At 44.5% G+C, this 15816-nt stretch overlaps 1 protein-coding gene across 1 annotated transcript in view; it reads right to left on the bottom strand.

Moving 5' to 3' along the window:
• chd8 (chromodomain helicase DNA binding protein 8) overlaps positions 1-7985 on the bottom strand; it is a 28906-nt gene extending 20921 nt beyond the window's left edge. Inside the window, exons 1-14 of the mRNA XM_021589027.2 lie at positions 7877-7985; positions 6902-7172; positions 5781-6811; positions 3783-4052; positions 3555-3665; positions 2937-3436; positions 2725-2839; positions 2234-2455; positions 2066-2134; positions 1891-1946; positions 1624-1741; positions 1396-1479; positions 870-1007; positions 621-742 (exon numbers count right to left, since the gene is read on the bottom strand). Coding sequence (XP_021444702.2) covers positions 621-742; positions 870-1007; positions 1396-1479; positions 1624-1741; positions 1891-1946; positions 2066-2134; positions 2234-2455; positions 2725-2839; positions 2937-3436; positions 3555-3665; positions 3783-4052; positions 5781-6710 — 2735 coding nt within the window. The 5' untranslated portion in view covers positions 6711-6811; positions 6902-7172; positions 7877-7985. The remainder of the gene's footprint in view (positions 1-620; positions 743-869; positions 1008-1395; positions 1480-1623; positions 1742-1890; positions 1947-2065; positions 2135-2233; positions 2456-2724; positions 2840-2936; positions 3437-3554; positions 3666-3782; positions 4053-5780; positions 6812-6901; positions 7173-7876) is intronic.
• Positions 7986-15816: the final 7831 nt, after the last annotated feature.

Genomic DNA, 15816 nt, shown 5'->3' with positions numbered 1-15816 from the left:
TTTCATCATAGCGCCCGATGGTTTTTGCAACTGCACTTGAAGAAATGTTCAAAGTTCTTGAAATGTTCTGCATTGACTGACCTTCGTGTCTTAACGTAATGACGGACTGTCATTTCTCTTTGTTATTTGAGCTGTTCTTGCCATAATATGGACTTGGTCTTATAACAAATAGGGCTATCTTCTGTATACCACCCCTACCTTGTCACAACACAACTGATTGTCTCTAACACATTAAAGAAAGAAATTCCACAAATTAACTTTTAACAAGGCACACCTGTTAATTGAAATGCATTCCAGGTGACTACCTCATGAAGCTGGTTGAGAGAATGCCAAGAGTGTGCAAAGCGGTCATCGAGGCAAAGGGTGGCTATTTTGAAGAATCTCAAATATATTTTGACTGGCCTGACACTTTTTTGGTTACTACATGATTCCACGTGTTATTTTATAGTTGATGTCTTTACTATTATTCTACAATGTAGAAAATAATAAAAATAAAGAAAAACTCTGGAATAAGTAGGTGTGTCCAAACTTTTGACTGGTACTGAATGCATGTGTGTATGCATGTAAATAATGGGATATGAAATGCATTCAAAAGCACATAAATTAATGTCAGTCAGTACCTGTTGTACCAGTTGAAGAGCAGCCAGTTGACTCCCTCTAGCTGGTATTCTCGAAGTACGTTCCCACTCTTGTACTCTCTGAATTCCTCCAGCTTCTTCCATGCAGCCGCTTGGGGTCGGGGCTAATGAGATGAGTGAATGGTTTAGACTGAGGAATGATGACATAGGAGACTAGAGCAGTGGCCCTCACATGGAACGTGGCAAACACACACAACCAGTGAATAACCACACACAGCATCTGACACTCACCGTTCTCTTGAGCTGAGGTTGGCGGTCCTGGATCTTCCTAAACTCCACCACCTTGTCCTCATCCACGTCCTCCCTCAGCTCCCAGGTGGCGTCTTCATAGGGCAGAGAGCACCACTTCACCAAGTAATAAACCACCGGCTGAGGAGACACAATACACTTTTAGATACATTTATTTTATTTAACCTTTATTTAACCAGGCAAGTCAGTTAAGAACAAATTCTTATTTTCAATGACGGCCTAGGAACAGTGGGTTAACTGCCTGTTCAGGGGCAGAACGACAGATTTGTACCTTGTCAGCTTGGGGGGTTTGAACTTGCAACCTTCCGGTTACTAGTCCAACGCTCTAACCACTAGGCTACCCTGCCGCCCCAACCCAGAAATAATCCTGACTTTTCACAAGATCAATTTGTGGTTTAAATTCATGGTGACAGATTTCAAGATTTGTCCTTGAGAAATCAGAATTTAGTCCGGCAGGAGTGCTGCATCCTCACAGATTTCAGAGGCATGGTGTGGGACTTAAACTCACCTCTCCGTTGTCCTTGTCCACACTGTTGGATTCATCCAGGATCCGGTCCACCTCCACATAGTCTGGGTTGAAGGGCTCCTCCTCCTGGGGACAGGGGCACAGAAAGGAGAAGAAACAAAAGAGACACCGACTATGATCCCTGTAGTTCATCTCTATACACATTCCCATCTACTTGTCAAATCGGAGGGCTACCACTTTTCTGTGAAAGAGGCCATAGCATTCCCTTACCTCCTGTAAGAGGAGTCTCATCTGTGCGTGTTTGATCTTGAATCTCTTCAGCTTCTGGTGGATCCTCTTGTCTCTCTCCAGCTGCTCCAGAGTGGCCCACTCACAGTGCATATAGGAGCTGAGTGCGGGAACAGGAGGGTTGAGGGGTAAGCTACGGATACTCCAAACAATTTAATGGATCCCACACCAGTATTTTGGTCAATAGACCGTAATAAGGGATTAGCACACCAAAGTGTAATGAACATAAGGAAAGAGAGTGACACTTACTAGTTCTTATATTTGACAAAGAATTCCTCAGCATTTATATAATGTCCTGGAGACACCTTTAAAATAGGGAGAGAGGAACAAAGATACATAATGATTTGCAACTTCTTAAAATCAGCAAAGTCGATAAATACTAACAATTAAAAGAAGAAATAAATAGCACAGCAAGCACACTCACCTCCTTCTTAGTTAGCCTCATGGACAAGACTTTGTCGACAATTGCTGCATCTTCCTCGTTGGGGTTTTCCTGTGACACATATACATGTGTGTTATACAGCTGTCATTTGCATGTGATAAACAAAACAAAAAACAGAACAGCCCACACTTGATTAGATCTCCCACTCACCACAAAGAACTGCATGCTGGAAAGGCCATCCCCGTCCAACTGCAGCTCCTGTTTGAGCTGCTCTCCCATCAGCTGCCCCGCAGCCCCTCCGGTAATGGACGCCACCGCTGCCGTCGTGGTTACGTCCACGTCCTCCTCCGGCTCATCCTCGTCGTCAGTGATTTTGATGTCCAAGTCCTCCGTGTACTTCTTCCTCTTCACCTGACGGTTAGAGCGCCTCTTCTGGTGGGGGGGGGGGGGGGGGGATGACATGCAAACAAGTAAGACATCAGTCAGGAAGTCTAAGACAAACAGCCAGTACAACACTGAACGTATTATGTTCATAAAATGTCTAATCAGGGATGTGCGTTTATTGAAGTGGCATTTACAAAGTGGTGATAGATTTAGAGATCATACTATACTGTAGTTTAGTGTAGCGTCCTGCATGTGTGTGGGGGGAAAAGTGGTTGTGTTGTGTGTAGGTGTGTGTCAGTAGGAGGGATGTGTCTCACTGCTAACATGTCCTCCTCCAGGGCCTTAGAGGGAGAGGCAGGGCTCAAGTCCCCATCAGAGTGGTCTGAGGATGCATTCCTCTTCCTCTTCTTACCCCCCACTAGAGTGATCGTACTGGGGCGAGAGAGAGAGGATGAGAAAAATGATCAGTTTCAAAAAAATAGATAGAACGCTCAAAGTTAAATGACAAAACTGCTCCTAACAAACTCACTTGATCTTTGCCTTGCTTTTGCTTTTGCTGCCGCTGGTTCCAGCCACCCCTACAGGTGTCCCTACAGCAGCTCCACCTGCTGCCTTGGCCTTGCCTTTCTTCTCAGCACAAGCCATGCCCTTCCCCCCCGCCCCTGGTGGGCTTTTCTTCTTACTCCCGCCTCCTCCCCCCTTCTTCTTGGCTCCAGGTGTGCCAGTGGTCGTTGCAGCAGCCCCTTTGTCAGCAGCCTTCTGTCCAGGAGGCAGTTCGTCCTGGTTGAGGACTCGTGGAATGTTCCTCTCTCCCCGGGCCTTTGCTCTGGCAATGGCCTCGGCCACAATGCGGTTGGCCTTCTCCTGCTTGCCCAGGGTCTCCACACGCCGTACAGGCTCCTGGGCCTTGGCTAGCCGTATCCCTGTTGATGCCATGGTGGTGGTGGTGGAAGGGGCAGAGCCAGCAGCCGAGGTGTTGATGACCTTCACTACGGAGACGGTACCGCCTGCTGTGGAGGTGGAGCTCATCTGGGGAAAGAGATGGACGAGTTAAGAGTGAGAAAAAAAGAAGAAAAAAAAACACTGACTAGTGAGATGTGTAATTCAGGACTACATATATTGAGACATGAGGCATGTGTGTGTGTACCTGTGGTTGCAGCAGCAGTTTGAGGGGCATGGCCAGTCTCTGCCCACCTTGCCCCTGGGAGATCTGAACCACCTGTGGGCTGCTACCTTGCCCTCCAGACACCAGCTGAAACTGCAGGACAGAGACAGTTCAAGTTACAGATCAAAGTCTTCATAGAACAGGTCAGTATTTCTGATTAGTTAAATGAGGATCATTTTGTAATGACTAATTCAGGCCACTCCTTCTTACCTTGGGTCCCCCCTGTTGGTTGGGTTGCTGCTGCACTTGCAGCTGGATGGTAAGTACTTTAGGCTGCGCCCCCGTCTGCCCTGCCCTGGCCTGGGTGAGAGCAGCCAGCTGACCCCCTTGGAGGACCAGCTTCCCTGGGAGGTTACCCAACACCAGCCTCTGCTGCTGGCCCTGCTGCAGCTGACCCGAACCACCCACCGTCACAGCACCCCCCTGGGTCGTGCCACCATGGGGCTGCTGCAGCACCAGGGTAATCCTCTTAGCTTCACCCTGAGGTGAGAGCAATTATCAATTAGAAATGAGAAGATGTTGATTAAATTACAAATGTACAATCTTGAGACCTGAGGTGGAGACCAGGTCACTGTATTCCTGACGAAAGGTCGACCGATTAATTGGAACGGCCGATTAATTAGGGCCGATTTCAAGTTTTCATAAGAATCGGATATCGGTATTTTTGGATATATATATATATTTCAACACCTTTATTTAATCTTTATTTAACTAGGCAAGTCCGTTAAGAACACATTCTTACTTTCAATGACGGCCTAGAAATGGTGGGTTAACTGCCTCGTTCAGGGGCAGAACGACATATTTTTTTTACCTTGTCAGCTCTGGGGATTCAATCTTGCAACCTTACAGTTAACTAACACTCTGACAGATTTGTACCTTGTCAGCTCGGGGGTTTGAACTTGCAACTTTCCGGTTACTAGTCCAACGCTCTAACCACTAGGCTACCCTGCCGCCCCTAACCACCTAACCATAAACATCAATGCCTTTCTTAAAATCAATACACAGAAGTATATATTTTTAAACCTGCATATTTAGCTAAAAGAAATCCAGGTTAGCAGGCAATATTAACCAGGTGAAATTGTGTCACTTCTCTTGCGTTCATTGCACGCAGAGTCAGTGGATATGCAACAGTTTGGGCTGCCTAATTTGCCAGAATTTTACATAATTCTGGCATAACATTGAAGGTTGTGCAATGTAACAGGAATATTTAGACTTTTGGATGCCACCCGTTAGATAAAATACGGAACGATTCCGTATTTCACTGAAAGAATAAACGTCTTGTTTTCGAGATGATTGGTTTCCAGATTCGGCCATATTAATGACCTAAGGCTCGTATTTCTGTGTGTTATCATGTTCTAACTAAGTCTATGATTTGATAGAGCAGACTGACTGCTCATTCAAACAGCACTTTTGTGGTTCTGCCAGCAGTTGTTTATGACTTCATGCCTATCAACTCCCGATATTAGGCTGGTGTAACCGATGTGAAATGGCTAGCTAGTTAACAGTGTGCGCGCTAATAGCGTTTCAAACGTCACTCGCTCTGAGACTTGGAGTAGTTGTTTCCCTTGCTCTGCATGGGTAACGCTGCTTCGAGGGTGGCTGTTGTCGTTGTGTTCCTGGTTCGAGCCCAGGTAGGAGCGAGGAGAGGGACGGGAGCTATACTGTTACACTGGCAATACTAAAGTGCCTATAAGAACACCTAATAGTCAAAGGTTAATGAAATACAAATGGTATAGAGAGAAATAGTCCTATAATAACTACAACCTAAAACTTCTTACCTGGGAATATTGAAGACTCATGTTAAAAGGAACCACCAGCTTTCATATGTACTCATGTTCTGAGCAAGGAACTTAAATGTTAGCTTTCTTACATGGCACATATTGCACTTTTACTTTCTTCTCCCACACTTGGTTTTTGCATTATTTAAACCAAATTGAACATGTTTCATTATTTATTTGAGGCTAAATTGATTTTATTGATGTATTATATTAAGTTAAAATAAGTGTTCATTCAGTATTGTTGTAATTGTCATTATTACAAATAAAAAATGTAAACAAAAATCAACCGATTAATCGGTATCAGCTTTTTTTGGGGTCCTCCGATAATCGGTATCGGCGTTGAAAAATCATAATCGGCCGACCTCTATTCCTGACTACTCAAAACATAGCATTTGATCATTCTGATGGTAAAGTCAAAGGGCAGTCTTACCTGCTGTGGTACTGTAGTGAGGGTAACCCCTTGTGGTCGTACTGAAGTGGTGCCTGTAGCAGTGGCGGTAACCTGTGTTTGCATGGTAGACTGCAGCTGTACCTGTGTCTGGGGTTGTAGCTGGATTTGCTGCGATTGGGCAAGCTGGGCCTGCGGTATTTGCATCTGGACAGTTTGCGTCTGGCCCTGGGGCATGGAGATCAACTGCACCTGTTTCAGGGGTCCGTTGGGCGACTGAACTAGCCTCTGTATCCCAGTCCCCACCTTCACCGGTCCCTGCCCAGGAGACGCTTGGTTCAGGACCGTTCCCCCAGACAGTATCTGCATGCCAGGCCTAAGTTGGGTTCCAGACAGTACCCTGGCAAAGGTGACCTTCCCCGCTTGAGAGCCTGTCCCAGGAACAGTCTGCAGCACCTGTGCATGCCCCCCAGGTCCTTTCAGGATGACGATCTTGGAGCCTCCCTGCCCCCCGGCCTGCTGGGTGATGGCAGCTAGCTGCTGAGGAGTAAGCTGCTGTGCGATCTGTGTGAGCTGCTGTGTGGTGAATTGTTGTGTTGTGATCTGTTGTGTGGTGCCAGCAGAGCTATTGACAGTCAGAGGTGAGCCCAGCAGGACTGTGGCAGCCCGACTAGTGTTACTGGCTACAGAGAGTGTTGTCTGAGGTACTGTTGAAGCGATTGAAACAGTCTGAGGGAGGGCAAATGGGACGGAGGCCTGCTGCTGCACAGGGACTGGGTCTGGGATTATTGGAGCTGCGACTGGTGTGCAGAGAGCTGGGGTGGGTTCATAGGGGGGGTCAATCTGCCCCAGTGCCAGCTTCAGAGCCTCCTCCACAGGGTCTGAGGAACCCTGGGTGAAGGCATCGCCTGGCAGAGCATCCAGGTTGAACAGCGGCGTATCATCAAAGAGGTCCATGATGGGGTCTGCCATGTTGCCCAGTCCACAGACGATATAGAGAACAAAACAGCCTTGCTCTCAGTCAGAAAAGACAGGGAATCCGGAAAACTGCCCAGAATGTGTACTTAAAAAAACTATTGGAAAAACAAAAAATAATTTTAAATTAATCCAAGATCATCAATATTATTCTGAGTATACATTTCAATAACATATAATTCACTTACTAAAATTGTTTTCAGTCCAGTGCAGAGAATTGACTTGGCTTTCGTCTGTGTATCCTCCAATGACAAATATTGGAGTGGTGGTGTAGATGGTGGGGAAAATGAGCTAGATACAAGAGAAAGACACTCAGGGAAGAGGAGAGTCCCCCTGTTTCTCCACTTCTTCCTCACCCCTTTCCTCTTCCTTGTTTTCAGTGCCTATTTCTCTCCTCTGCGCTGTGTGTAATGATGGGATGGATGCCCATCTGCGAGATCATTTGCTGATGTCTCTTTGCTAAAGCAGAAAAGGAGAAGATAAAGGCTTAGCTTAACCAGGAAAAAGTGGTTAAGCTAAAACTGCTCTCTTGGTGAGGTGAAATGGTCTGAATTGTCATGTGGTAGCTAGCTAGTAACGTTAGCTAGCTAGTTAGTTGGTTAACTAGTTAGCCATCTAGCTACCTATAACAACAAACACTTGTGGCTTCTGTTTTTTCTTGAATCAAACATGCCTTCATTATTATCATATACCATTTTAAAAGCAGTATTTGTATGGAAATTAATAGTTTAAATGGCAAGTGGGAGAAACCCATCTGTCTATACATGATCAGGCGTTTCTGACAGTGTTGTTCTCGGCAAAACGGTTACAGAGATAACGTTAGCATTGAATGGCTATTGGCATTGCATAACCCACATAAGGCGGTTTTGGGATTAAAATCTATTTCAAAAGGTATATAAATAACTACTGCAATATGTCAGTCAATAACTAACATCTTCATAATTTACTGCATACCATCCACTCTTTCAATCTCATCAACAAACCGGACCAAACCAAAGCAACGTGCCACAATAACCATACTAGCCTGTCTACGATCAGACACGGGTAAGGCCGCAATGGCATTTGGGATGGACTTCGTCTGTTATTCATTTAAAAAAAATACCGCCTAATAACCATCCACTGCCTCGACTCTCTCAGTTATCATTTCGGGGTGCTACATTTACCTTTGCATCGACACACATGGCTTTCTCCGTCTCACAACACTGTACGATTACAGGAAACGGCCAGGAAAGAGCAGGAACTAACGTTCTTGCCAGCGAAAATGGTGTAAGTGTACCCCTCGAATACCATCCGCTTGACTATCATTGGTCTGAATGTACACTAGTCGGCAGCCTTCCTACAAGGCATTGGCTAAAATGGATTGTCCATCATCCAATGAACGAAATCCTGGGCGGAAGACAGTAATGGACGTAGTTAGGTTGAGAAAACAATAAATGCGGCCTAGTTGGGACAATTTGGCTCAGCAGTCCTACACGTTGGATTTTGCTGTCAAACCAGCAGCTGAGTTTACTGCATGTTAAACTTGAGTACGATTTTAAGATATGTCGTATATTCCATAAATCATTTCTCTATCTATGGTGTTTTTTTGCAAACCATCAAACAATGTGCCCTCATAGTCTTACATTTTCAGACTCTACAAAAAAAGGAGACCATGTTTGTTCACTCACACATTGTTGAACCCATATTTAAAAGTGTAGCTATGCCCAGACCAGAGATGCTATACTTATTTAAAAAAACGTTTCATTTTATTTTCATAGGCATTTTTACAGGCTAATTCAAAACTGAAATGCACCATGGCTTATGGGGCTCCCGAGTGGCGCAGCAGTCTTAGGTACTGCATCTCGGTGCTAGAGGTGACACTACAGACCCTGGTTTGATCCCGGGCTGTATCACAACCGGCCGTGATTGGGAGTCCCATAGGGCGGTGCGTAATTGGCCCAGCCTCGTCCAGGCTAGGATTTGGTCGAGGTAGGCCGTCATTGTAAAATAAGAATTTGTTCTTAACTTGCCTAGTTAAATAAAGATAAAATATATATGTTTATCATGGATACAGTGTGTTTTAATAACATTGTATCATCTTCATCTCTATAAGGTACCTTCATCCTATCATATCTTTGATTAGCACTGGATTCACTAACAAAATCACTGGCAGCATAGGAGTAAATGACACCTCACAATTACCTTTCTAATGCCATGTTGTCCAGTAACTGCCTCCTGAGAAGATGATGTCGATACCAGAAAGACTCAGGCCTTCGTCTCACTTTAGCCCAATTAGAAGAGTTTGTGTATGGCGCTCTCTTTTTAACTTTACACTGGGTATTGTCGTGTGTGTTTATTTTTAGGGTACACACAAACTGAACTGGCACACTACCTACTAAAAGAGGCCTCCTACTTTAAAGATAGTTGGACAACAAAGTAAATATAATCACACACACACATACAAACTAGATTTAACAACTCAACATTGCCGCCTAGAGGTGATTGTGTGGGTGAACTGTGAGTGTGAGCCTGTCCCTCTGTTTTGGAGGTCTCCAATGTCATGTACTGTACAGTAGGAACACACAAAATCCGTTACTGGATACACATTACTTGACTTCTTTTAAAATAAAAACTTGAACCTCATGTTTAATAAAAGCACAAAGAAGCATATTTAGAATTATTTTAACCTGTTCCATTTTATTTACGTTAGACTCATTTTCTATGTAATCACGTGTAAAAGGTAGGCTAGCAGCATTATGTAAAAAAAAAAAGAAGAAAAGTAGACATTTGCATTTAACTAGTACATAACTCAATATTTTGAATAAGTATATATTTAAGCAATGCCCGAGGGGGTGTAGTATATGGCCAATATACCACAGCTAAGGGCTGTTTTTATGCAAGATGCAACGCAGAGTGCCTGAATACAGCCATATACGACAAACCCCGAGGCGCCTTATTGCTATTATAAACTGGTTACCAACGTAACTAGAAGAGTAAAAATTAATCTTTTGTCATACCCGTGGTATAATATATTTATAAACTGGGTGATTTGAGTCCTGATTATAAACTGGGTGGTTAGAGCCCCGAATGCTAGGCTACCCTGGGGTGGCAGGGTAGCCACCCCAGGGTAGCTACCCAGAATCTGTCGTTCTGCCCCTGAACAGGCAGTTAACCCACTGTTCCTAGGCCGTCATAAATAAAGCTTTAAAAAGACATGGTATATCAGAATGTATAGCACAGGTATTTTTACTGTTCTTACTACATTGGTAACCAGTTTATAATAGCAATAAGGCACCTCAGGGTTTGGGGTATATGGCCTCTGACCATTACATCACCGGGCCAAGCTTCCTGCCATCCAGGACCTCTATACCAGGCGGTGTCATAGGAAAGCCCTAAAAAAAGACTCTAGCCACCCTAGTAATAGACTGTTCTCTCTGCTACCGCACGGCAAGCGGTACTGGAGCGCCAAGTCTAGGTCCAAAAGGCTTCTCAACAGCTTCTACCACCAAGCCATAAGACTCCTGAACATCTAATCAAATGGCATTGTTGGTTAAGGGCTTGTAAGTAAGCATTTCAATGTCACGGTCTCCCTGTTGTATTCGGCGCATGTGACAAATACAATTTTATTTGGTAACCAGCTTATAATAGCAATAAGGCTCCACTCGGGGGTTTGTGGTATATGGTCAGTATACCACGGCTAAGGGCTGTACGCAGGCACTCTGTGTTGCGTCGTGCCCTAAGAACAGCCCTTAGCTGTGGTATATTGGCCATAAACCGCACCCCCCCCAGGCCTTATTGCTTAAATTTAGTCACGCCGACTAACATAAATATCTGTTTTAACCTCTGCACACACAGACTTTGATGACTTTTAAACAACATGTTCAATGTGAGCTTAACAAACACAACAAAGAATACACCCCTGATACCAGTGGAGGCTGGTGGGAGGAGCTATAGGAGGACGGGCTCATTGTAATGGCTGGAATTAAATAGATGGAGCCGGAGTCAAACATTGTTTGCGCATGTTTGATATGGTTCCATTAAATCCATTCAAGCCATTACAATGAGCTCGTCCTCCTATAGCCACCCCCCCCCACCCCAATCCTCCTTTGCCTGATACATGATCTGTGAAAAAAATCCCTTTACATTTTTACTCAGGGAATATTTTGTCCAGAGTGCATATTTTGCTGTTGTACCGCAAAAGGAGAACTTGCTCAAACTGATCATCAGTCAAACCATTCCTTTTAGGGGTGAGAATGTTCCCGTTATGACTGAAGAGGCGCTCCACAAGGACACTTGAGGGTAGGATGGCATTGAATTTGAGGAACAGCTTTCTCACTCTCTGGAAGTATTTCAGGCAACTGAGACTTTTGCTGGTTCCCTCGAGGTACCTCCGGACTTCCTCTTCTGTGTCACTGTTGCCAGTCCCAGGCCCGAAACTAAAGAATTTGTCTTCTGACTGAACGTTGTCGCTGCTGATTGGCGCACCACCAGTCGGCTCCAATCGGGTTGCTTCAGCCACCAGCATCAAATGCATGTCTTCTCTCTCAGCTTCTGGTAGCCACCACAAACGGAATTGTGGTGTGGTTGCTGTCGCCATTTTTGCATCCAGACTGGCAAAGAGCTGTTTGAAACGGGAATCTATTGCGTCTAGAACAGGGTTGATGGCGTCCAAGAGATAGAGCGCAAGAGTTTTCTTCTCACATAGCTTTTTCTTCAATGTGAGTACCGTAGGTATGACCAGTCCAAGAAAACATTTTTGCTCTCCTTGGAAGAGTTCCAGTGCAAAAGCAAGTGGCTTGAAGACATTTATGTATTCTTTTAAAAATGCTATCTCATAAGATAGCAGTCTTGGGACCCCCAGGCTGTCGCAAACATCCATTAGTTTTGTTTCAGGGAGAGATACCATCTTTTCCACTGCAGAGTATTCAGAAATCCAGCGACTCACACAAGGAACAGTCAATTTCATTTTCTCTATGTCCTCCACTGCTGCTATAGCCAATGGGGATTGGTGGACGCTGTTCCATATGCCAAAACATTTGGCCATTGCGCTGCAGTACACTTGGGCAGTTTCTCCCCGTGATAGAACTTGCACTAGATCGTGGGAGGCAATCAGATTCAATGCGTGCGATGCACATCTCTGGTGCGGCAGCAGAAAGAGGTGCATGGCCTCATCTGCTCCGTCAAGTATGGTGCCCACGTCCTGAAATTCAACAATGTCATCTTCATAGTTTTCATTGTCCCCCTTTGAAAACTCTTTGAAGACTTTGACAAAGTTGCTGCCATTATCAGTGACTGTAGCCTGAAGTTTGTTTTCAATATTGTAAGCCAAATGAATCTCGTGTATTTTGGCTGCAATTGTTTCAAATGTATGCGAGCCCCGTATTCTGGCACAGGCAAGTGCAGCAGACTTCCTCTCCAGCTCATTCTTCTCAATCCAATGACATGTCATCCCAATGTAGCTTCTGTTGTGAGCTGACCAGATATCAGCTGTAGTGCACACAGATTGTACACTGTCCAGCTTTTCCTTTAGTTCCTCCTTCATTTTGGAGTATGCCATCATTATTCCATTGATAAAAGTATTTCGGGTCATGGACATCTTCCCTCCACTTAAGCCCTCAATCAACTTCCTGAAAGCAGGCTGTTCCAAGACAGACAGCGACTGGACATTTTCCACCATAAAGTTGAAGACCAGGGTGTTCACTTTTGGCTGTGACGTCATTTGATTGACAAGGTTTTCCAGCTTGGATTTCTTGTAGCGTGGCTCCTTAGGAGACTTAGGTACATCCATCTCACCTTTAGGCGACTTCAGATACATCATTGCATGCTTTCTCTGAAATAAAATCAAAAAGAAAATGTATTAATACACCTTTTTTTACAGTATATCAGAACATCCCTGTTGTATTTTTTAACAGACAGGTAAATCCCCAAAGCATTTACCCAACCTATTTATTATCATATGTAGCAGAGCCAGATACTGTCGCATAATCTTTTGAATGTGCTTCAAGATTATATCATCAAATTTAATTTAAAGCGGCAATCAGCAGTTGAAACTACAACAAAGCAAACTCCCCACCCGTTTCGGTAAAAAGCTGAGAGACAGGGCTGGAGAAATGTAACCACTCTCAAATTCATAGACAGAGCTATGAATGTGAGGACTGGTCATCCATTGTAGTTAAGGCTATGTAGTGTTTGTTTACATTTAATTTGATTACAAACATTGGTGTAAAACAAGCTTATATTTCAGCTTCTGAAGGAGTATGACATTTGAACTAAGCTCATGAGGCATTTATAAGTTATATTCTTCAAGAATCAAGAATCAATATAATTAATTTAACAAATCAAAAAAATTGTGGCAACTGCTCGTTTAAGATATATTTGTGGATTAATTTACTTCAAATTAAATCAAATTTTATTTGTCACATACACATGGTTAGCAGATGTTAATGTGAGTGTAGCAAAATGCTTGTGCTTCTAGTTCCGACAATGCAGTAATAACCAACAAGTATTCTAACTAACAATTCCAAAACTACTACCTTATACACACAAGTGTAAAGGGATAAAGAATATGTACATAAAGATATGTGAATGAGTGATGGTAAAGAACGGAATAGGCAAGATGCAGTAGATGGTATCGAGTACAGTATATACATATGAGATGAGTATGTAAACAAAGTGGCATAGTTTAAAGTGGCTAGTGATACATGTATTACATAAAGATGCAGTAGATGATATAGAGTACAGTATATACGTATACATACGAGATGAATAATGTAGGGTATGTAAACATTATATTAAGTAGCATTGTTTAAAGTGGCTAGTGATATATTTTACATCAATTCCCATTATTAAAGTGGCTGGAGTTGAGTCAGTGTGTTGGCAGCAGCCACTCAATGTTAGTGATGGCTGTTTAACAGTCTGATAGCCTTGAGATAGAAGCTGTTTTTCAGTCTCTCGGTCCCAGCTTTGATGCACCTGTACTGACCTCGCCTTCTGGATGATAGCGGGGTGAACAAGCAGTGGCTCGGGTGGTTGTTGTCCTTGATGATCTTTATGGCCTTCCTGTGACATCGGGTGGTGTAGGTGTCCTGGAGGGCAGGTAGTTTGCCCCCGGTGATGCGTTGTGCAGACCTCACTACCCTTTGGAGAGCCTTACGGTTGTGGACGGAGCAGTTGCCGTACCAGGTGGTGATACAGCCCGACAGGATGCTCTCGATTGTGCATCTGTAGAAGTTTGTGAGTGCTTTTGGTGACAAGCCAAATTTCTTCAGCCTCCTGAGGTTGAAGAGGCGCTGCTGCGCCTTCTTCACGATGCTGTCTGTGTGGGTGGACCAATTCAGTTTGTCTGTGATGTGTACGCCGAGGAACTAGTTTTGTTTTACGTTGAGTGTGAGGTTATTTTCCTGACACCACACTCCGAGGGCCCTCACCTCCTCCCTGTAGGCCGTCTCGTCGTTGTTGGTAATCAAGCCTACCACTGTTGTGTCGTCCGCAAACTTGATGATTGAGTTGGAGGCGTGCGTGGCCACGCAGTCGTGGGTGAACCAGAACGCACCCTTGTGGGGCCCCAGTGTTGAGGATCAGCGGGGTGGAGATGTTGTTACCTACCCTCACCACCTGGGGGCGGCCCGTCAGGAAGTCCAGTACCCAGTTGCACAGGGCGGGGTCGAGACCCAGGGTCTCGAGCTTGATGACGAGTTTGGAGGGTACTATGGTGTTAAATGCTGAGCTGTAGTCGATGAACAGCATTCTCACATAGGTATTCCTCTTGTCCAGATGGGTTAGGGCAGTGTGCAGTGTGGTTGAGATTGCATCGTCTGTGGACCTATTTGGGCGGTAAGCAAATTGAAGTGGGTCTAGGGTGTCAGGTAGGGTGGAGGTGATATGGTCCTTGACTAGTCTCTCAAAGTACTTCATGATAACGGAAGTCGTTTAGCTCAGTTACCTTAGCTTTCTTGGGAACAGGGACAATGGTGGCCCTCTTGAAGCATGTGGGAACAGCAGACTGGGAAAGGGATTGATTGAATATGTCCGTAAACACACCGGCCAGCTGGTCTGCGCATGCTCTGAGGGCGCGGCTGGGGATGCCGTCTGGGCCTGCAGCCTTGCGAGGGTTAACACGTTTAAATGTTTTACTCACCTCGGCTGCAGTGAAGGAGAGTCCTCATGTTTTGGTTGCGGTCCGTGTCAGTGGCACTGTATTGTCCTCAAAGCGGGCAAAAAAGTTATTTAGTCTGCCTGGGAGCAAGGCATCCTGGTCCGTGACTGGGCTGGTTTTCTTTTTGTAATCCGTGATTGACTGTAGACCCTGCCACATACCTCGTGTCTGAGTCGTTGAATTGCGATTCTACTTTGTCTCTATTGACGCTTAGCTTGTTTGATTGCCTTGCGGAGGGAATAGCTACACTGTTTGTATTCGGTCATGTTTCCGGTCACCTTGCCCTGATTGTACCTTTTATGGAGATAATTTTTATGAAGAACATTTTCGTAATTTGTTGGCACATGAAGCCCATTCAAAAAACTACAAGGCTGAGAGGGCAGTTACACTGACCACCAGTAGTAGTACCCCATATGTCCATGATATACATTTCATTAAGGGTGCACCCCCCCCCCCCCCCCTTTTCGAGTAGGTGAAAATTACGATGCATTGCAATGTTTGAATATAATGTCTATTAAAATGTTAGAATTTCATTTCCAAGTGACTTTTTTTGCCTGATTGTGTGATTGGTCCATGCTATACATTATCCTTGGGACTCCATTGACGTTGAACTGTAAAATGGTTATGGCAAGGTCTAGTGTGGTAAGAATATGGCGACGCATGAGGGAACCAATGAAATGTCCGTATAGGCTCGATGAAATGTACCGGCACCCAATCAAAACACAGTAAAACCGTCATTATTTTATTGTGAAAGAACGTTAGTAGCTAGGCCGGAGGTGGTTTATAAAGTTGGTACGGGACACATGTTTTACATCCGACCTGCTTTTTTAACCCACCATAGAAAAAAAGCATTCAACTCACCTCTAAATGTTTCTTCAGATTTGATGTCGAGTTCTTGGAGGTAGACAATATGCAGATTTTGGGTTTGCATAGAACACACTGGACGGTCATATTTTTTTCTCTTAATTC

This window comes from Oncorhynchus mykiss, chromosome 28, assembly GCF_013265735.2.
Source record: "Oncorhynchus mykiss isolate Arlee chromosome 28, USDA_OmykA_1.1, whole genome shotgun sequence".
Lineage (NCBI taxonomy): Eukaryota > Metazoa > Chordata > Actinopteri > Salmoniformes > Salmonidae > Oncorhynchus > Oncorhynchus mykiss.
The sequence above is the reverse complement of the archived record's forward strand: the minus strand, read 5'-3'. Positions and strand labels throughout refer to the sequence as shown.